The 21851-nt window shown below is 50.1% G+C and overlaps 1 protein-coding gene and 1 long non-coding RNA gene across 8 annotated transcripts; one reads left to right on the top strand and one right to left on the bottom strand.

The window, feature by feature from the left end:
• Positions 1 to 301: 301 nt before the first annotated feature.
• On the bottom strand, positions 302 to 20383 carry USB1 (U6 snRNA biogenesis phosphodiesterase 1). Of its 7 annotated transcripts, XM_082439515.1 has the most exons (8): positions 20248 to 20383; positions 19222 to 19388; positions 17254 to 17437; positions 6561 to 6614; positions 4106 to 4211; positions 2463 to 2546; positions 1309 to 1409; positions 302 to 664 (listed from the first exon to the last, which is right to left on the bottom strand). In XM_082439515.1, the coding sequence occupies exons 1-8, from the start codon at positions 20343 to 20345 to the stop codon at positions 643 to 645; spliced, it is 816 nt and encodes a 271-aa protein (XP_082295641.1). In that variant the 5' UTR covers positions 20346 to 20383; the 3' UTR covers positions 302 to 642. The 7 variants fall into 7 exon arrangements, with proteins under 7 accessions (XP_082295641.1, XP_082295644.1, XP_082295645.1 ...); XM_082439518.1 differs by lacking the exon at positions 1309 to 1409; XM_082439519.1 differs by lacking the exon at positions 2463 to 2546.
• On the top strand, positions 2555 to 17246 carry LOC309649487. Its single transcript, XR_014257142.1, has 3 exons — positions 2555 to 3037; positions 6978 to 7136; positions 16391 to 17246. It is a non-coding gene; the product is annotated as an uncharacterized lncRNA (long non-coding RNA).
• Positions 20384 to 21851: the final 1468 nt, after the last annotated feature.

The following is a 21851-nucleotide window of genomic DNA, read 5'->3' as shown; positions in this document are numbered from 1 at the left end:
AACAGCTGAGAGGGTCCTAGAAAGGACTCAGAAGTGTCATAGCAGGATTGCGTCTAAATGTCTGTGCTTACGCTCTGGTCTAGGTGCGGTGTGTGCGACCCTCTGGCCAGCAGGCCTGGCAGGCCGGGTGACCCCACCCTGTACTGAGGCATCGTTAAGGCCTCTCCCGGCCACCTTAGACGTTGTAACAGAGACTGCCGAGAGTACCGCCAAACTGTGAAGCAGGCTGGGGAAGGTGGGGGCAGAGGAAAGTCATCTTTGCACCTAGTTGAAGAGAAGTGATCCAAAACAAAATCCAAAATAAGAATTGCAATTTTTATTTGCTGAACCTAATTTAAAACTAAAACATCAAAGTGTCTCTTCCTCCATCACTAGAAATCAGATGACAACTGGAGAGGACTGGTCCTTTGCTCCCGTGAGGGCTCGAAGAAAAACAAAAACCTCTGTGCAGCCCCTGGCCTTTCCTCGGCATCCCCTGGGGATTCCTGCAGGCCACAGCAGGCAGCTGGAGGCAGCAGAAAGAGAACTCTGCCTGGTGAAGGCTCCTCTCTGCTTCTTTGGGAAGCTGATGGGAAGCCAGAGGTCACAGAGCATTGGAGGCCTGGCTTAAAGCCACCAGTCAGGCCAAGATGAAACATCTGCTCAAGTCTCCCCAGGCACCTGGCTGGGGTTGAGTGGGAGGAAGGAATGGAGAAAACTGATGCTAAACCACAAATTAGCACCCTGGGCCTTGGCCCTGAAATGGCCTCCGCTGGCATAGGAGGGGGTGAGACTAAAAACAAATAAATAAAAGCGACACCGTGTCAAGGAGGGAGGATGACAGGCCCGTGGAAGCACGCTATGTCAGGCTTGAGCAGAGATGAGCCAGGGCATGATGGCTTACACAACTCCTCGTCTGGGGCCAATGGCATCAAAATGCAGACAGCTCACGGGGCTGTGGGGAAGCGGCCATTTGTTGGAGGGACTACAGTGGGGATTCAGGCTGAGTCTGGGTGGGCTCACCAGGTGACCCCCCATCTTTTGTTGTGTCTTGTTTTTGGCATAACCACCACAGACCTAGAACTAGGAAGCCCTGGCTGCCCTCTACTGGTGATTTCTGGGAATGATCGCAACGCAGCAGCACCCAACCTGCAACCCAAAAGGGCCAAAAGAGAACCAGCTCCCGGGGAGGACCAGGAGCGACTGCACCTTTGGCCGGGCCTCCCAGTGGCGGGGCTGGCAGCATCCCCATCAGTCCGAGTGGGTTCCTCCATCTCTGCCTGGCTGCAGAGGGAGGGGCCCAAGACAACAAGGGCCTCTGGTGCTCACTTCAGAGGCATCGAGAAGAATTTGTTCCCAGACTTGCAGCGGATCTGCTCGGCGTGTGCACGCAGCAACATCTCAGAGTCTTCAAACTCACCCACGATTTCCTTAAACCAGGAGAGCACCGTCACATTAAGGGGAATCAGGGACCCAGAGGGCACTGCAAACAAAGCCAGCCTACTGAAATCCTTCAGAGGTTAGGCCTGCTCAGGGCAGGCTGAGGGCCACGCAGGCGCCAGGCTCTCCAGGTTACCTTGTCTAATCAGCTCTGCAGTCTTGTGAGGTCAGTCCTATCATCCCAACTTTGCAGATAAGGAAATGGATGCTCAGAGCCCTGGACCACAGAATCCAATAAAACCAGGCTTGGGGCCTGGGTCTACTGGAGCCCGAGACCGGAGCTCCTTGCTGCCTCCAGAATGATTAGACCAAGAGCAGATGTGGCTACCTGATGATGGCCCACAGGCTGTGTCCCGTCTGCACATGTGTTGTTTGGCTCGCAAAATGTTTTCTTAAAAAATACATTGGTTCCCAACATTTGAAAATAGAGGGATTACCCACAAAAATTAAGATTTCTCGCTTCTCTTGAAAAACAGAAGTGCTTGCAACACGAGGTCCACATTCCTGCATGGCAACTGCCTGCACCAGGGGTGAGTACCGGCTCCTCTGAGGGCACTGACAGGAAAGTGAAAGATATCCCCTACTTATCACAATACGAGAAAGGCTGTGAGGGTGGACGTTCTTTAGACCTGGTGCGTTTCACTCATTTCCAGCACCTGCCAGGCCCCTGGGAGCACCTGAGCCTTTGACCTCTGGGTGAGGATCTAGGACTTCAGGGGAGGCCCGCAGCATCCTCTCAGATTAGTGTTCTAGGGCAGGGCTTCTCAAATTTTAACGTGCACACAAATCCCTAGAGATCTTGTTAAATTCTGATTTCTTAGATCTGGATTGGGGCTTGGGAGTGAGTGTTGCTAATAAGTTCCCAGGTGGTCTGGGACCGCACTGTGAGGAGCAGGGTAAGGTGCTGGGGTCTCCAGTTATACCAGGTATTTCCTATGCCAGGATTCAGGTTTGCACGCCTAATCCTCAGCGCCTGTCAGCTCCCCTCCACCCCCCAGCTTCTGGAGTTCAGCACCTTCCATGCTCCTGCCCTGGGAATTCACCTGTAGTTCCCGCAGGCACTGCCCTTCCAGCTGGAGACGTGCATCACCCACGCACCAGGCCAGACTGACGTGGAATGAGGGGTCCTGCAGAGGAACGGCGGGGAGACAGGCGGTCACCTGGATGTCATGGTAGGCTCAGACATCACAGCAGCTCTGTGACAGAGTTGTCACGGTATCCCTGCTGCATCCCTGACCTGATTCATGGGACACTAGATCCTCAGTGTTGATCCCAAGCACCCTCCACAGACAGATAAAATAGCCATGGGTTGGTCCCTGCTATGGACTGAACTGTGTCCCCCAAATTCATATATTGAAGCCTTAACCCCCAGTGTGATGGTATTTGGAGAAGGGGCCTTTGGGAGGTAATTAGGTTTAGATGAGGTCCTAAAGGTGGGCCCTCATGATGGAATTAGTGCCCATATAAGAGATGGCAGAGAGCTGCTTCCTCTTTCTTTCCATCACGTGAGGACACAGTGAGAAGATGGCCATCTACAAGCCAGGAAGAGAGGCCTCAACAGAAACTGACCGTGATGGCACCTTGGTTTTGGACGTCTAGCCTCCAGAACTGTGAGAAAGTAAATTTCTTTTTTTTTCTTTTCTCTTTTTAAAATTAATTAATTAATTATTTTTGGTTGCATTGGGTCTTTGTTGCTGTGCGTGGGCTTTCTCTAGTTGCAGCAAGCGGGGGCTACTCTTCGTTGCAGTGCGCGGGCTTCTCATCACGGTGGCTTCTCTTGTTGCGGAGCACAGGCTCGAAGTGCGTGGGCTTCAATGGTTGTGGTGCTCGGGCTTTTTTGCTCCGTGGCATGTGGGATCTTACCGGACCAGGGCTTGAACCCGTGTCCCCTGCATTGGCAGGTGGGTTCTTAACCACTGCACCACCAGGGAAGCCTGAGAAAGTAAATTTCTATTGTGTAAGTCATCCAGTCTATGGTATCTGGTTATGGCAGCCTGAGCTAAGACAGTCCTGTTCTCAGAGGCTCTCCTTTACATATCATAGAGAATCATTACCTCTGGGATGTGGAAGAGAACACATGTCCCAGATTTAATGTTTTCTGATCAAAAACATTTCAAGAGATGACATACTTTTTAAGATGAACAAAAACCAAAATGTCTAAAATTATAAAACTATAAATTATCTCCAATCAAATTCATCCTTATATCTCTCAGCATGATTTTAAAAGAATATATCAAGCAAAATTACTGGCCCTTTAAAGCCTTGATATTCGACTTGGAGTTCAAGTTCCCCTGGAGGGCACGGGGCAAGGCACAGGAAGGTATGCGAAGCTGCAACTCTACCTGGAGTGTCAACGTGACTAAAAAGTATTGGGGAAAACTACTTCCTAAAAAATATAAAAATAAACATGGATACATTATAGAGTAGAAGACATAGATCTCATGCATATTGAAGAGATAACAGAAGATTTGTAAGAAATGTTGGACTTCCGCTGGGCTGCATCCGACTACACCTCAGACCCTCAACTCCCCAGGGTTGTGTGTCCTCTGAGGGCTGGCCGAATGGACACTTCCCACGGGCAAGTTCTGGAGGGCTCTTCGGTTTGCCTCTAACAAGGGTTTCTTTAAGGCTGATTTTATTCCTATTAGAGATGGGTCAGTGGAGAGAAAAAGACACTGCTGATTACCTGGTAGAAAGTGGTGAGGTCAAACTCCTCCATGACCCTGTCCACCTCGGAAACCAGGTCCAGGAACTGGGTGTGTCCCGAGGTGACCTCGAGTCCAACAAAGGTCCTGGGGGGAGACAGAGGTGGAGACCACACGGGCATGAGACACAGCCTCTGAGAACAGAAACCATCCGCGAGGGGGCAGAGGATGCGACAGAGGAAGGCCGGGAGGGAGGTCTGGGCCGTGAGTTCAGTTCGCTTCCCCGCTCTCCGAGCTGGCTCTCCATCCTTCCCCGGCTCTAATCGCACATCTCCCCTCCTTCCCCAGGGTCTAAGAACCCTAGCAGGGCCGTCTTCATCCGCCGCTGCCAAGTCTACGGACCCCCAGGCTGCGGGGCCCAGGCTCGCCCAGGCTCGCCGGCATCGCTCCCATGTCGGACTCTTTCTCCAGGGCTTCCCTCTCTGGCACCGGCTCCCTCCCGTCCGCACCCTCTCATCTCTAAAACCCCTTTCTTGAACCCACACCCTCAGCCAGCCCCCATCCCATTCCCGGTAAAACTTGCATTCCAAAACTTGCGTTCCGATGATTTGTCTCCCTCGGCTGTCTCTCACGCCTCCCCGCCCATCTTCAGTCCACTCGGCCAGGAACCGCTCCCGTCAAAGCTGCCAACCACCTCTGTGTTCCTGAACTCAGATACTTCTCTGTCCTCACCTTGGCCGCTCCGCAGGATCTGACACAGCTGACTCCTCCCTCCCTGAAGCCCTTTTTTCTCTTGGCTTCCAAGAGACCACCCATCACACCGTCCTGGTGTGACCCCACCTCTGGCCTCCTGTTCAGTCTCCTCTGCCGCCCTCTCTTCTTTCCAGCCTCTAAATGGTCAGGGGCTGCAGAGCTGGCTCCGCCTGCCCTCCCCAGCAGGCTGATCTCACCCAGCCCTGCTTTCAATATCACACAGCCCGATGGCTCCCACATTTCTATCTCCGGCTGGCACCTCTCCTGTATACCCAATTGTGTATGCGACTCTTCCACCCGGGGGTCTCATAGGCGGCAAAATCCACCAGGTACAAAGCAGAACGTCTCATCTTCCTCCCACAGGTGTTTCCCATCACGGACAATGGGGCCATTTATCTATATTTACCTAGCTGTCCAAACCTCAAACCCAGGAATCTACTTTGATTCTTCCCCTTACTGTGCACAGACCCAACCCACTGGTAATTCCAGTTGATTCTACCTCCAGTATATCGGGAATGGGTCTGCTTCTTGGCTCTTCCACTGCCATCGCCCTAAGCCAGGCCACCACTGGCGCCTCACCTGTCTCCTGTCTGCTCTCCCTGCATCCAACCTCGCTCTTTTGTATCTTTTCTCCACTCAGGAGCCACAGACACAGACATGATAGCGCCGGACTGATGTTTACAAATGTAAATTGGATCACGTCTCTGCTTAGATCCCTCCAATGGCTTCTGTGACACTGAAAATCCAAACTCCTGACCTTGACCTTGAAGGCCCTGCAGGAGTTAACCCTGCCTGACTCGTCTCCTCACACTTTCCCACGTGCTCCCCAAGTTCTGCTTCACTGGCCTCCTCCAACATGCCAGGCTCTTTCCTCCTCAGAGTCACCTCCTTGGCTGTGTCCTCTGCTTGGAGGCTCTTGGGGCAGCTCTTCCCAAGGCTGATTCCTTCTTGTCCTCATGTCGCCAGCAAATGCCACCTTGCTAGCGCCCTCCTTGGCCGCTTGCTCCAGACTATCGTTTCACGCGATAGTTATTAACGATCTCATTTCCTTGTTTATTGTCTGTCTCCCCTGCAGAATGTGAGATCCCACAGAGCAGGGACTATGCCGACCTTTTCACTGCTGATCTGTAGTGTACAGCAAGTGCCTGGCACCAGGCGGTGTTTAACAAATTTGTGCAGCATAGAACGAATGAGCAAATGAGTCCTCTTCTTAGAGGTGCTGAGAGCAGAAGGCAGCTCAGATCCAGTGAGCAGATCTGACAGGGAGGCTTGCTTTGAAGCCTTGATAACAACAGTTTCTTCTTATGTTCATCTCATCCTTGAATGCTTTTATAAAACTTGTTTGGTTCATCTGAGCTTCACAACTGCCCAGTGATGGATGCTTGGAAATGTGACAGGATGTGATGGATGATGTGACAGCTTGGAAATGGCAGGTCACAGAGGTTGAAGGTATGAGCTCAACGTTAAATTGCAGACAGAGCTGGGCAGGCACCCAGGTTTTCTTTGAGTCTCAGGCTTTTCCCACTAAACCAAGGTGCTGTTCTCTACCTCTGCTCCTCCTCCCATGCTCCCTGAGTTATTTTTCTTAATGAAAGGTTCAGATTTGGGAACAGCTGCCTTTGTAGTCATAGGGCCGGTTAAAACACAAACACACAAAAAACTGAGAGAGACAAGGCCCCCTCAAGTCTTTACTCCAAAGAATCCTCTTCTGGAAACAACTGGGGGCAGAGTGGGGAGACCCACCTGGTCTTCTCTTGATTGGTGTAAATCTTTACCCGGTCGGCAGTAAAGCAGAATCTGAAATTTAGGAGAAGGACCACATTTCAGGAAGAATAATAAGGAAAAAAATCAGAGAAAATAGTTTCTATTAAAAAACATCACTTTGAAAATACAGTTAACTCATTTCACATTTAGTATTGTCACCCTATTATACTGGTGGTAAACTGAACCCTAAAATATTAGAGCTGGGCAAGACCTTAACTAATCACCCAGTCTAGGTAACACATAGCTTCACTCAGATGCTAGCAAAAATTTTACTTTATTAAGAGCAGTCGATTCCAATAAGCGATTTGAGACTACCTCAGCTTTACTGATGGGAACTGAGAAAGTCATCAGGTCGGTGATAGTAGATCACTTAAGAGCCAGTTGTTTTCTTTGCAGGTTAACAAAAGACAATTCTGATCCAGTCTAAGCAACAACAAGAACATTTCCGTGTGCCTGGGCTGAGCTTGGGGATCCTCATACAACTCTGTGAGGCAGGTGCTATAATGGCACCCATTTTACAGACACAGAGACTGAAGCTTGGTGAGGCTGAATTTGGTGAGTCACAATTTGAACTTCAATCTGCCTGATTCCAGAGCCCTTACTCTCACCTGATGCTTTAGTGAGGGGTCTCTGTTGCTGTGAGATCGGGGCAGAAATACCCAGTCACCCACCTCTCAGATCAGTTACACGGGGACCATCAAGTTCGGCCAGGTAAGTGCTCTGACTCTGGCTGGTTCCGCCTGTGTTCTCTGGGACACTAGGTGATCTCAGAGGGACAAACTGGCTTCCTGCCCTTCCTGGACCAACTTGGCAAATCCCATTACAGGAAACACTCATTTTACAGGCTCCAGGCCAAGCTCTCACCCTCATCTGAGGGAACACAACAACCCAGCTTGCCGGTTAGAACCTCACAACTTGTCCAAGGGCACGAAGTCAGTTCACTTTTGGCTTTCCTGTCAGCCTTCAGCCTCCTAGTGCATCCCTTCTGGGGAAAATGTAAGGGGTGATAGAACCAGCAGGAGCTTGGTTAAGTGTAGAGCACCTGCCGAATGTCCTGGAGTGGACATGGGGTGTTTGCACCCAACTATAAAGGGTAATTTTATGCATTGACTTGACTGGACTAAGGGTTGCCCAGATAGCTGGTAAAACATTATTTCTGGGGTGTCTGTGAGGGTGTTTCCAGAAAGATTAGCATTTGAATTGGTGAACTGAGTAGAGCAAACTGCCCTCTCCAGTGTGGGTGGGCATCATCCAACTTTTCAGAATAGAACAAAAAGGCAGAGGAAGGGCAAATGCACGCTCTCTCTGCTGGAACGGAGACTTCCAGCTTCTCCTGCCCTTGGACGTTGGGGTCCTTGGTTCTTAGGCTTTCAGGCTCATATCAGTCATTATGCCACCAGTGCCCCCACCCCTCCCTGGTGCTCAGGCCTTTGGACTCATGCTGAATGACACCACTGGCTTTCCTGGTTCCCCAGCTTGCTGCTGGCAGATTTGGGACCTGACCTTCATAACTGCGTGAACCAATTCATACAATGCATTTCCTCATATCTCTATTTCTCTCTCTATTCTATTGGTTCTGTTTTTCTGGGGAACCCTAATACAGATTTTGGCACTGAGAATGGTTCTAGAGGAACAGAATTTTAAGGATGAGTTTTCTGAATTGGTTCTGGGGTTCCTGGAATTCGCTCTCTAATCTGATTAGATTCAAAGACGCTAATGACTCTATCTCCAGTAGTAAAGAGAGCACTGAGAGTCCACGCACGAACTGTTTATAGAGATGTGAAAATGTCTTCCTTGATACCCCTCATCAGCCATTTATTAGAAGCAAGGAGCTAAGTGACCCTATATGATACTTGCGAACATTTTTGGAAAACTAAGGAATATAATGATGTTGGTTGGTTGCTCCTAATGTTGCTGGACAAAGTAGTAAAATAAAAAGATGAGCTCAGGGTATTGAATTCCCAACTCTAGCATAAAGGACCTAAGAGCTTCTCGGTGTGCCCTAAAGGAGACCTTGATTCCCTGTAGCTGCAGGGCTGAAATTGCTGAAAATCAAACCCGGAACCTTATCCTGCCATTTGCTGAATTATAACACAAGTTGAACTCCTCGAACAAGCAGGATTTTACAGTTAAAGTGAGGGCACTGATTGGGAAAGTATGGGGACTTGTGGGAAACTCTGATGAAGCTGGGCGTATTGAGCCCTTAAATTCTTTTTTTTTTTTTAATTTATTTATTTAATTTTTGGCTGTGTCGGGTCTTCGTTGCTGCGTGCAGGCTTTCTCTAGTTGCGGTGAGCGGGGGCTACTCTTCCTTGCGGTGCACGGGCTTCTCATTGCGGTGGCCTCTCCTGTTGCGGAGCATGGGCTCTAGGTGCGTGGGCTTCAGTAGTTGTGGCTCGCGGGCTCAGTAGTTGTGGCTCGCGGGCTCTAGAGCACAGGCTCAGTAGTTGTGGCACACAGGCTTAGTTGCTCCGCGGCATGTGGCATCTTCCTGGACCAGGGCTCGAACCCGTGTCCCCTGCATTGGCAGGCGGATTCTTAACCACTGCACCACCAGGGAAGCCCGGGCCCTTAAATTCTGATGAGTCTTCTTGGACGCAGTGAAAGGGTCCTCCCCCCACTGGTGTTATGGACCTTCCCACCTCTATCTGAGGGGATTAACCCTGCATTGCCTGAGGAAATGGTAATGGCCTCCCCTGAGGCAGATGCCAAGAAAATGCTGAGTCCCCTCAGGACCCACCTCCAACACCCCTCTTTGCGTCTAGACCTATAACTAGACTCAAGTCCCAGCAGACCCCCTAAAGGTGAGGTACGATGTGTGGCCCACGAGGAGATGTGCTACACTGCAGAACTATTTGAGTTTCCTAATATATACAAGCAGAAATCCAAGGAACGTGTGTGGGAATGGATATTAAAGGTGTGGGGTGGGACTTTCCTGGTGGTCCAGTGGTTAAGAATCCGCCTTCCAATGCAGGGGACGCGGGTTCAATCCCTGGTCGGGAAACTAGGATCCCACATGCTGCAGGGCTACTGAACCTGCACGCCACAACTAGAGAGAAGCCTGTGCGCCACAATGAAAGATCCTGCATGCCGCGACTAAGACCCGACACAGCCAAAAATAAAAATAAGTGAATATTAAAAAAAAAAAAAAAAGGTGTGGGGGTAATGACGGAAGGATCAAAAGTGGGATCAGGCTGAATTTACGGATATGGGCTTGCTAAGCAGAGATTCGGCATGTAATGCTGCAGCTCCGGGAGTTGGAAAGGGGTCTGTTTGGTTAGATGGCTGAAACACGGACCAAAAGGTGGCCCACAGTGAGTGAACTGGAAATACCTGGCCCGCAAGGTGGGTGTAGTTACCGTAAAGGACAGCGGAGTCGAAGCAGCAATCAGAATAGTCTGACTTGTGCAGACATAGGGCGTTGGCTGTTTCTAGAAGTGACATAGATAGGAAGCCTACTAAATTCTTCCTTCATCTGTATAAGCAGAAAAGTTCTAGGCCAAGTGAGCCAAAGTCTAACTTGAATCATAAAGGCAGAGTCATGGCCCCTCAATTCCCAGAATGGAGCCAGTTCACAGACCCAGAGCCGCTTGAATGAAGGGGAGGTCGGGTCCCCTTGAGGAAGGACCCTGGTACACTACTACAAATTTATACTGTTGATCTTTCTCCCAGCCTTCCCCAAAGGGACCTATGCCATTTTACCAGGGTAACTGCGCACTGGGGAAAAGGAAATAACCAGGCTTTCGGGAACTACTGGACATTGGCTCTGAAATGACACGAATTCCTGGAGACCAAAAATGTCACTGTGGCTCATCACTCGGAGTAGGGGTTAATGGAGGTCAGGTGATCAATGGAGCTGTAGCTCAAGTCCATCTCACAGTGGGCCCAGTGGGTCCCCAAACCCATCCTGTGGTTATTTCTGCAGTTCCAGAATGTATAATTGGAAGAGACATACTCAGCAATGGGCAGAATCCATCCCCACACTGATTCTCTCACCTGTGGAGTGAGGGCTATTACGGTGGGAAAGGCCAAGTGCAAGCTATTAGGGCTGCCTCTACCTAGAAAAATGGTAAATGAAAAGCAATACCGCATCCCTGGAGGGACTGCAGAGGTCAGTGCCACCATCAAGGACTTGAGAGATGCAGGGGTGGTGACTCCCACATCTCCATTCAACTCCCATCCTGTCTGTGCAGAAGACAGATGGATCGTGGAGGATGACAGTGGATGATCATAAACTGACGATTGGAGGTGGTGGCTCCAATTGCAGCTGCTCTTCCAGATGTGGTTTCATTACTTGAGCAACTTAACACATCCCCTGGTTCCTGGTTTGCAGCTATTGATTTGGCAAATACATTTCCCTCCATCCCTGTCCATAAGGACCAGAAGCAGTTTACTTTCAGGCCAGCAGTGCACCTTCACTGTCCTACCTCAGGGCTACAGCATCCTCCAGCCCTACGTCCTAATTTACTGTAGAGGGTTTGCTCACCTTTCCCTTCCACTAGATATCACACTGCTCCAGTACACTGATGACATTATGTTGACTGGACCTAATGAGCAGGAAGTGGCAACTACTCTAGACTTATTGCTAAGACATTTGTGTGTCAGAGGGTGGGAAATAAATCCAAATAAAATTCAGGGCCTTCTACCTCAGTGAAATGTCTAGAGGTCCAATGGTGTGGGGCATATCGAGATATCCCCTTTGAGATGAAGGATAAAGTATTTTTGAAATAAGGTATGTACCTTTTTTTTTAAAACATAATGCTATTGTACACTTTATAGACATAACTTTTATATGCATTGGGAAACCAAAAACTTCGTGTCATTCACTCTATTTTATTCTGGAACAGAACCCACAATATCTGTATCTGCTCTGAATCAGCAGCCACATATGGTGCTGTTTCTCTTGTAGCCAGGATTCACGGGGCCAGGAATCAAGGGGTAGAAATGGGAGTGGTACCACTCACCATTGCCCTAGTGATGCATTAGCAAAATGTTTGCTTCCTGTTCCCACAACTTCATGCTCTGCTAGCCCACAGGTCTTAGTTCCAAGGGAGGAATGCTTCCACCAGGAGACATAGTGCTTCCACTGAACTGGAAGTTGAGACTTGCCACCTTGCCACTCTGGGCTCCTGTACCTTTGAATCAACAGACAAAAGAGTTACAGTGTTGGCTGGGGTCATTGATCCTGACTACTGAGGGGAAATTGGATTACTACTTCACAATGGAGATATGGAAGAGGATATCTGGAATACAGGAGATCTGTTAGGGCATCTTTCAGTATTACCATGCCTACTGATTTCAGGCCAATGGAAAACTACAACAACCTAATCCAGGCAGGATTAGTAATGGCCCAGACCCTTCGGGAATGAAGGTTTGGGTCACTACCTCAGGTAAAGAACCACAACCATCTGAGGTGCTTGCTGAAGGCAAAGGGAACAGAGAGCTAGGTAGTGGAAGGTAGTTGTAAATATCAGCTACGACCATGTGACCAGTTACAAAAATGAGGACTAAAATCGTCATGAGTATTTCCTCCTTACTTTGTTATGAATACGTCTGCGAGTATATATACAGGACACCTCAGGGACATTGCGGGTTTGAATCCAGAACCCCACGATAAAGTGAGTCATACAATTTTCTGGCTTCCCAGTGCATATAAAAGTTACGTTTATACTACACTGTAGTCTATTAAACAAAGGCATTGTGTCTAAAGAAACAATGTACATACCTTATTTTTAAAATACTTTATTGCTAAAAAATGCTAACCATCATCAGTGAGTCATAATCTCTTTGCCGGTGGAGGGTCTTGCCTCGATGTAGGTGGCTGCTGACTGATCAAGGTGGTGGTTGCTGAAGACTGGGTGGTGATGGCAATTTCTTAAAATGAGACGACAATAAGGCCAACGATGAAGTTTGCCGCATCGATCAATTCTTCCTTTTATGAATAATTTCTCTGTAGCATGCAATGCAATGCTGTTTGATAGCATTTTACCCACAGAACTTCTTTCAAAATTGGAGTCAGTCGTCTCAAACCCTGCCACTGCTTTATCAACTAAGTTTATGGAACATTCTAAATCTTTTGTTGTCATTTCAACAATCTTCACAACATCTTTACCAGGAGTAGATTGCATGTCAAGAAGTCACTCTTTTGCTCATCCATAAGAAGCAACTCCTCATCCGTTAAACTTCTATCATGAGATGGCAGCAATTCAGTCACATCTTCAGTCTTCACTTCCAATTCTAGCTCTCTTGCTGTTTCCATCACATCTGCAGTTACTTCCTCCACTGAAGTCTTGAGCCCTTCAAAGTCATCCACGAGGGTTGGAATCAACTTCTTCCAAACTCCTGTGTATGTTGATATTTTGACCTCTTCCCATGAATCACAAATGTTCTTAATGGCATCTAGAAGGGTGAATCCTTTCCAGAAGGTTTTCAAATGACTTTGCCCAGATCCATCAGAGGAATCACTATCTATGGCAGCTACAGCCTGATGAAATGTATTTCTTAAATAATAAGACTTATGAATAATAAGACCTGAAAGTTGAAATTACTCCTTGATCCATGGGCTGCAGAACTGATGTTGTGTTAGCAGCATGAAAACAACATTGATCCCATTGTACATCTCCATCAGAGCTCTTGGGTTACCAGGTGCATTGTCAATGAGCAGTAATATTTTGAAAAGAATCTTTTTTTTTCTAAGCAGTAGGTCTCAACAGTGGGCTTAAAATAGTCAGTAAACCATGCTGTCAACAGATGTGCTGTCATCCAGGCTTTGTTGTTCCATTTATAGAGCACAGACAGAGTCGACCTAACATAATTCTTAAGGGCCCTAGGATTTTTGAAATAGCTAATGACCATTGGCTTCAATTTAAAGTCACCAGCTGTATTAGCCCCTGAGGAGAGAGTCAGCCTGTCCTTTGAAGCTGTGAAGCCAGACACTGACTCCTCTCTGGCTATGAAAGTCCTAGATGGCATCTTCTTCCAATAGAAGGCTGTTTCATATATTGAAAATCAATTGTTTAGTGTAGCCACCTTCGTGAATTATCTCAGCCAGATCTTCTGGATAAGTTGCTGCAGCATCTACATCAGCACTTGCTGCTTCACCTCACACTTTTATGTTACAGAAATGGCTTCTTTCCTTATACTTCATGAACCAACCTCTGCTAGCTTCAAACTTTTCTTCCGTAGCTTCCTCACTTCTCTCAGCCTTCAGAGAACTGAAGAGGGTTAGGGCCTTGCTCTGAATTAGGCTTTGCCCTAAGGGAATGTTGTGGCTGGTTTGATCATCTATCCAGACCACTAAAACTTTCCCCAAACCAGCAAAACGCTTTCTTATCATCCTTGTGTTTACTGGAGTAGCACCTTCAATTTTGTTCAAGAACTTTTCCTTTGCATTCACAACCTGGCTAACTGGGACAAGAGACCTAGCAGCTTTCAGCCTACCTCTGCTTTTGACATGCCTTTCCTCACTAGGCTTAATCATTTTTGGCTTTTGACTTAAAGTGAGAGATGTGTGACTCTTTCTTTCACCTGAACACTTAGTGGCCGCGGTAGGGTTATTAATTTCAACATTGTTGTATCTCAGGGAATAGGGAGGCCCAAGGGGAGGGAGAGAGATGTGGGGGAATGGTAGGTTGGTGGAGCAGTCAGAACACACACATTTATCAATTAAGTTTGCCCTCTTATATGGGTGTGGCTCCTGGCGCCCCAAAACAATTACAATAGTAACATCAAAGATCACTGATCACAGATCACTACAACAAATATAACAATAATGAAAAAGCTTGAAATGTTGCAAGAATTACCAAAACGTGACGGACACGAAGTGAGCAACTGTTGTTGGAAAAATGGCACTGACAGATTTGCTCAATGCAGAGTTGCCACAAACCTTCAGTTTGTTAAAAATGCAGTATATGTGAAGCACGATAAAACAAGGTTTGCCTGTACATATGTTGAGCAAATATCTTTGTTTTTTTCTCTTATTCCCTTATCATGTAACCTAAGATGTAGTGACTTTATTCTAGTATTCAAGTATTGTTAATTTTACATCATAGTATTCAAATTATGGGCGTTTAGAAGAGTAAAAAGTATCGCTCAAGAAGATTACCTCCTCTTCTGGGGAAGGGATTAATGCATTTTCAGATGTACACTGGATGTTGTATCATGTTAGGCAGAATTATGACCTTGTTGTGGTCTTAATTTAGAGATTAAGTATGATTTAAGAAGATGCATATAAGTGTCAAGTTGATAAGGGGTGGACTTGAGACGGTTAATTTTATGTGTCAACTTGACTGGGCTAAGGGATGCCCAGATAGTTGGTAAAACATCTTTGGGTTTGCCTGTGAGGGTGTTTCTGGAAAGATTAGCATTTGAATTGGTGAACTGAGTAAAGCAAACAGCCCTCCCCAATGTGGGCGGGTGGGCATCATCCAATCTGTTGAGGGCATGAATAGAACAAAAAGGCAGAGGAAGGACAAACTCCCCCTCTCTGCCTGAGCTGAGACGTCCATCTTCTCCTGCCCTCCAACACTGGCGCTGCTGGTACTCAGGCTTTCAGGCTCACACCAGGACTTACACCATCAGCCCCCTAATTTTTAGGACTTTGGAATCAAATTGAATTACACCACCGGCTTTCCTGGTTCTCTCCTTGCAGATGGCAGATAGTGGACTTCTTGGCCTCCATAACCACATAAGCCAATACCTATAACATATCTCCTCTTATGTATATCTGTATACATCTTATTGATTCTGTTTTTCTGGAGAACCCTGACTAATACATCAACCAACGCCCTTTGTCCTGGTGATATTATATAGGAGGACTGCTCTCCCATTTTGTGCTGGTAGAGTGGTCAACGTGCCCCCACCCAGGGGTGTGTAGTTGGCCTGGACAATCAGAGCATAGCATTCCCTCAGTCACAGCCATAGAATCAAAGGTGCACTACCCACTCTTGGTCGTCTTAGGCTCAACCAGTCAAACTTGAAGAGGCCACCCGGCCCAGCTTCCTTCAGGACACAGGCTAGGAAACACTGCACCAGCAGGGCAGCACCAGGGAGGGCCAACCTAGTGGTCCAGGGGCTGTTCCCTAAATGAGCAAGAGAACAAGCTGTATCCACCCACCCCACCCACCCCGGGGAGCAATATCTCTTGTAATAGCCCTTGCGCAAAGTTTCCAGAGGTTCCAGCAAGGGACTTGCCCAGGTAGAGAACCACCGCATGCAGGGAGGCCCAAGCCATGGTTTCCCAGGAGGGGCTTAGTTCACTCACAATCTTCCCAGCCCAGACACGACGTGCTAATAAGTCATTTTTACCATAAGTGACGTGGCCCGAGAACACAGCTGGCATTCCACCTTTATCCAGGGACACAGCTAGAAGCAGGATAACTGAAGCATTCTCATGTAGAAGGGGAAAGGACTTGGTGCCATCTGACATCTCCCGGTCCCATGTATGAAGCCAGTGCTACCTCTAAACATTTTAGTTACACCAGCCTATAAATTCCCCCTGTTTAAGCCACTTTTGGTTGGATTTCTGGCACCTGCGATCAAGAGGGTCCTGACTAACATACATATGACTCAATAAGAAGAGGGATGGGGGCTGGATTAGGTGGAGAGATGAGTTTTAGTCCTGAGTCTCTGGCTAACTGACTGAATTGGAGCAAATCCCTTCCTCCTCTGGCCCTGAGTAGGGGCTACATGAAATGGGCAGTCCTCCAATGGCGCAGAGTAGTTCTATGGAATTCCTGGGCCTCGGGCCTCCTGAACTGCGAGGGTGGGGCTTTGGCTAAAAGACTTCTGTTTTTCTCTCTCTTACACAGCTACACATCAGGGATCTGTGTGACACCTCATTAGAAGAAAGGACTCTGCAGATAAGACCAGGAGGAGAAAACCACCACCTGGATGGCTTCTTAGGCTCCTACTAGAACCAACACTCAGAGGATCCAGAGGAGGATTTCTGGGCTCTCTCTCTCCTGCTCAGTCATTCAACAAACATCCATTTGATGCCTACAGTGAGCAAAGCACCTGGAAAAAAGCTGTGGGGTAATTCAGAGAGCAGCCTCATTCCTGGCCTGCAGGAACTTGGGCTCCAAGTGGGAGATGGGACATGGGGATGACTGAATATGGACATGAGGATGAGTGGAACAAGCACTGGGGTGTAGACGAGCACAGGACAGCAGGGTCCCTGGGACTGAGGAATTCTGGAGGAGATACCAACTGGGACAGCCTCAGTGAAGGAGCAGTGCTTTGATCTGGCCAAGTCTAGAAGGAGAGGCATTTCTAGTAGAAAGAAGAGGTATGAAATAGTCAAGGGAAAAAAAGCCTAGGCTGGCAGATAAAACCAGAGTGGGGGTGAGCTCTGATCGTTCGCCAAGTGCCACGTTGAGGGTACCCGGATCTCATTCACTCTCACAAGTCCCCTCTGAGGCAGCCACCACCACTCCCCTGACCCGCACACAGGCAAGGCTCGGAGGCTTCCAGAGCTTACGCGGCACGCCCAAGGGCACATGGGAGGAAGCGCACAGCAGGCGGCTCTGGGAGATGTTCGGTGTGCTAACCTTTAGGTTTGCCTGCTTGAAGGGGTGATGCATCCCACAGGTCCATCCCCACAAGAGCTCAGGACAGGAAGAGGAGCCTTGAAGGGGAGGGAGATGAGGGGCAGAGGGAAGCACTGGGCACTCACCTCTGGAAGGAGGCCACGCGGTCTTTCAGAGCCTGCACGAAGGGGAGGATCCAGTGATGGCGCAGAACCACGCTCTGGGACAGGCTGAGGTGGAAGGCCTCCGTCCTTACCAGCCGGGGGACGTGTGTCTGTGCGTGGGGCAGCAGCACGTCAAGCAGGTCCAGGAACTCCTCCCTGGCTTCATCTGGAGGGGAGGAGTGGAGAGGGTGGGCCATTCTCTTAGCCAGGGCGGCGCGGCTGGATGAAGCCCAGAAGGCGGAGAAAGGTTTTTGAGAGCAGCCTATGTCTATGTATTTTGAATAATACTTTAAGATGCATTTATGGCTATAGAAGTAACACATACATGCTCTTTGAAAAGAATTCAAGTGAGAAAAGAAATATGTGACAGAGAAAGTAGGGGCCCCTGATATCCTATGACCTACAGCAGTGGTCTCCAAACTACTGTGATTGCACAGGCCATTAGTCAAACAAGCTCGCACACATACCCGCAATAAATGTGTATTTATTTATAAATTACAAACATGTGCTACACTGCAAAATTATGTGTGTTATAAAATGTACACGTGGAACAACAGAAATTTTAAAAGATGAGATAAAGAGAAATACATAAAAAGGTTTTAATACTTTTCTCTCTAATGGATCCTCTTGATCCCTTCCCCAGGCACATACAGCCCACTTTCAAGATACTGCCCTAGAGATAAAGGCTGTCAAATGTGATGCCTATTTCCCCAGCCTTTTCTCAGTGCATGTACTAACGTATATATCTTATTTGTTAAAAAAGATGAGGGCATACCAGTTATTCCATTGGCTTTCTCCATATAACACTACATGTTGGCCAGCCTTCCTCTCATTACTTAAATCAAGCTCATGATTACAGCTCCACAGTAACCCATAATCAGAACCAGTTCATTTCTTTAATCAGACATTTATTGGACATTTAGAATCTCCTGATAGACATTTAGAATGCTCCTAATTGTTCATAAAGACAACGCAACAAGGACCACCACTGTATTTTCACAGATTATTCATTTTTTTAACCAAACATGTGACTAGAGCTGCATGGTTAATAGTCTGCTCACAACTAATAAGTTACTCGATTTGCTCAAGTGCCCTGTGGAGTAGGCAGTATAGAGAATCATTCTCATTCTGTGGATGGGAAAATGGAGGTTCCAAGAGTTTACCTGATCTAACACAATGTAATAAGAGCCACCACGTTCTCCGTGTATCGTGCTAAGACCTTGACAGAGATTATCTGATTTAATCTTCACAAAAGTCCTAGAGGATAGGTATTACTACTATCCCCATTTTAGAGATGAGGAAACCGAGGCTCTGAGAAGTTAGCAACTTACTAAAGGGCACACAGAGTAGTGGGTAGTGGAGTGAGGTCCGACTCTGAAGCCTGGGCATTTTCTGCCTGCCACTCACTCATTAGGGCTAGGGTGGGGTGGGACTGGAGGCCAGCACACCTACAGCCCTCTTTGAAATAAAGTACCAGCTACAGCTGCAGTCTGGGATGGCCTTGACACTCTGCCCTAGACCCTCCCTTGGTCACATCCTCATGAGCAGGGAGAACAGTATACACAGGGTTAGTAAAAAATATTTCAGGCAACGAATTCAAATCTGAACTGTACAGCACAGGGAACTCTGCTCAATATTATGTAACAACCTAAATAGGAAAAGAATTTGAAAAAGAATAGATACATGTATATGTATAACTGAATAACTTTGCTGTACACCTGGAACTATCACAACATTGTTAATCAACTATATCCCAATATAAAAACAAAGACCAGAAAACCTGAAACCAAGTTAACAGAAAAATTCCCTAGTTCTTGAAACTTGTTCTCTCTCTGTTGAGTTAATCTCTTTCCCACCACCAGTGTCAGAGGTTTCTGGCTTCTTCCTCCTGGTTGGGGCCAGCTTCCTCCCATAAGGGGCACCTGTCAGTGCCTCTCACGCATTACTCACATGGTACATAGACGTGGGTGGCCCAGTTGCCCCGCTCGTGGGGAAAGGTGCGCACCCGGCCCCCATGTTTTGCGCTATCGTCTGCAAGCCTCTCCTCGGCGCCTGGGAACATGTCCAGCACACTGTCGGGTACTGGCAACTTCTGGCTGGGAAGGGGGCTCTGGGCCCTGCAAGAGAAAAGAAGAAATCAAGCACATTTAGCCTCTTAGCATTCTCTACCTCTGTACACACAATGAAAGTTGTAACCCCTTGTACCAGGTGAGTCTGCGTGTCTATTTCTCACCAGGTGCTGTAAGCAGCTTCTAGATAACAACAAAGCTCTTTCCCCAACACTGTCTCACTGGGGTCTCCCAACGGCTCGCGGAGGCAGACTTTAGCAGGGAACGTGGTCCCCATGGAAAACAACGGGGCAAGTGGCAATATGTGGTTCAGAGGTCATATGCCCTAACTGGACAGGCCTCAGCTGGAGTGACACTTGCTAGCTCCGTGGTCTTGGGCAAGTCATGTGCCCTCTGTGGGCCTCAGTTTCCTCATCTGTACAGTGCACTGCAACCTGATAGGGCTATTGTGAGATGAACCGGGAGACTGCTTGAAAAGCACTCAGGATGCACCAGGCTTGGCAATTAAGAACTGAAGCTGCACAAAGTAGGAGACGTGGATGGTTTTGCTCACTGCTGAGTCCCCAGTCCCGAGCCTGGCGCAGAGAAGGTGCTCAATGAATATTTACTGGATAAAGGAAAACACTCTCCAAATGAGGAAGCTGACCTAGGGTGGTACAGCGGTGCGCGCTGGGAGACGAGTGGGCCAGCGGCGGAGGCTGGACCCGAACCCACGTTTCCTGCCTCCTAACCTTGGCCTAGCCGGGTGGGGGCACTCCGGGGCGCTGTCCTCCGGATCCTCCTTTCCCCCGGTGCCCTTTTTCCGTCCCTCGCGAGCAGCCCGGCACCCTCCCCAACCACCCCAAAGCTCGGGTCCGGTCCGGGTGCCTAACCGCACCCTCCCCAGAAAGTCGTCCTCGCTCCTCACCGACTGCAGCCTCCAGTCCCCGGCCGGACCCGGGCCCCGGCCTCAGCCTCATCCTCGGAGCCGCTGCTGCTGTATCCCACCAGGGGCGCCGCACTCATGGGGGACCCCCTCCGCTACGGCACAGCCGGCCCGCCAGCAGTCGAACCACACCCGGAATTCCTCTGCGCCGGAAGTGCTCTCCTGGGGGCGGGGCCCGGATTAGCACCGCCTCGGGGCGGGGTCTGGGGCGGGGCCCGGCAGGACTCAAGCAAAGAGGCTACCCACCCAGACCACGCTGCTTGCTGGCTCGCCGCGGTTTGACCGCTACCTGGAGCCTACCGGAACCGCCATCCTCCGTGTGCCCATTAAACAGATCGCTCTCGGCCCTGAGCTCTCTGTCCGCTGCTCGGTCTGCAGCAGCTCGGGACCTCCCAGCAGCAGATGGTCCCTGGGTCAGAGGTCAGCGCACTAGACTCATCGGAGTCTAGTGCCCTCGCCCTTGCCCTCGCCGTCTGGACGGGGTCAGAGGTCCCGGGGCCTCTTACTCAAGCCGGCCCAAAGTCCGAGCTCCGGGGTCCCCTCCGCTAAGAGCGAGCTGAACAGTCAGAGGCGGGTCAGTTCCAGAAGTTCAGAGAGTCTAGGAGGCCCCTCCTCTCAGGTTCATGGGTCGGACCAGGGGCCGGGTCCTGGGAGCCCCCTCCCTTAAGGCCGAGTAGGGTGGTCGGAAACAGCGCCCTCCCTGGGTCAGCTGAGGCGTGCGGGCCAGGCGACTGGAGAGCCGGCCCGGCGCGCCCGGCTGTCCGACCCGGCCCGGCCGCGGGGTCCCCGGCAGGGGGCGGCCTCGCTCCGCGCCGCCCGCTCCTCCCGCTGCCGCCGCCACCCAGGCTGCCGCTCCTCCCCCCGGCCCCGCCTCCCTGGCCCCCGCGCCGCCCGCCTGTCCGCCGGTCTCTGCAAGGCCATCGGTCCGTCCGCCCGCCCTCCCAGCGCTCCTCCGCCCCGGCCCCGCTATCCCGGCCGCGCACGTCGCTTCCTCGGTTCCGGCCGCCGCTAGCCCGTTCCCGCCCCCGAGCCGGACGCCGCCGCTACGCGAGGCCGGGGATTGGCAGAGCGCGTAGGCCGCGCTGCCGCGGATGGAGTCGGAATAAAGGGGCGGCTGAGAGAGCAGCCGGTCGCCACTCGCCCTGCGCCTGACCCCGCGGGCGGCCTGGAGCAGGTGAGCGGCTGGGCGCCCGGGGCCGCGGCTGGGCGCCACTCCCGCGCCCGCCGCACCCCTTCCCCAGCCGGCCCGGCCGCCCCTCCACTCCCTCCAGCCCGACCCGGCGGCCTCCTGAGCTCCTGGGCGGCCCAGGCCGACCTCGACGCGCAGCTGTCTCCCGGGCCAAGCCTGCAGCCCTGGGGCCTTTCTCGGGCCCAATCGCCCGCGGGGCCGGCCCTCGGGCCGCAGCGGCCTGTCCATTCCCGGCGAGGGCTGACAGGAGGCAGCCCAGCTGGGCCGGCGGGCAGTGCCGGCAGGGAGGTGATCGGCTTTCATTCGGTTTCCCAGGGAAGAGGAAGGGCTGGGGTGGGGCGCAGGTGGGGGCCTCCGCTTGCTTCCCTCACCCTAGTCTCTCATCCTCTTTCCTGAG

The sequence above is a fragment of the Balaenoptera physalus genome, assembly GCF_965194825.1.
Source record: "Balaenoptera physalus genome assembly, chromosome: 19".
NCBI classification, from domain to species: domain Eukaryota; kingdom Metazoa; phylum Chordata; class Mammalia; order Artiodactyla; family Balaenopteridae; genus Balaenoptera; species Balaenoptera physalus.
This window is presented reverse-complemented; position numbering and strand designations above follow the sequence as displayed.

Coding starts and splice junctions, on each gene's coding strand:
- USB1 (XM_082439515.1), bottom strand. CDS start 20,345: ATGAGTGCGGCGCCCCTGGTGGGATACAGCAGCAGCGGCTCCGAGGAT. Junction 19,389..20,247: donor GGGACTGGAGGCTGCAGTCG/GTGAGGAGCGAG, acceptor TTTCTCTTGCAG/GGCCCAGAGCCCCCTTCCCA. Junction 4,212..6,560: donor ACCAATCAAGAGAAGACCAG/GTGGGTCTCCCC, acceptor GTCTCCCCCCAG/GACCTTTGTTGGACTCGAGG.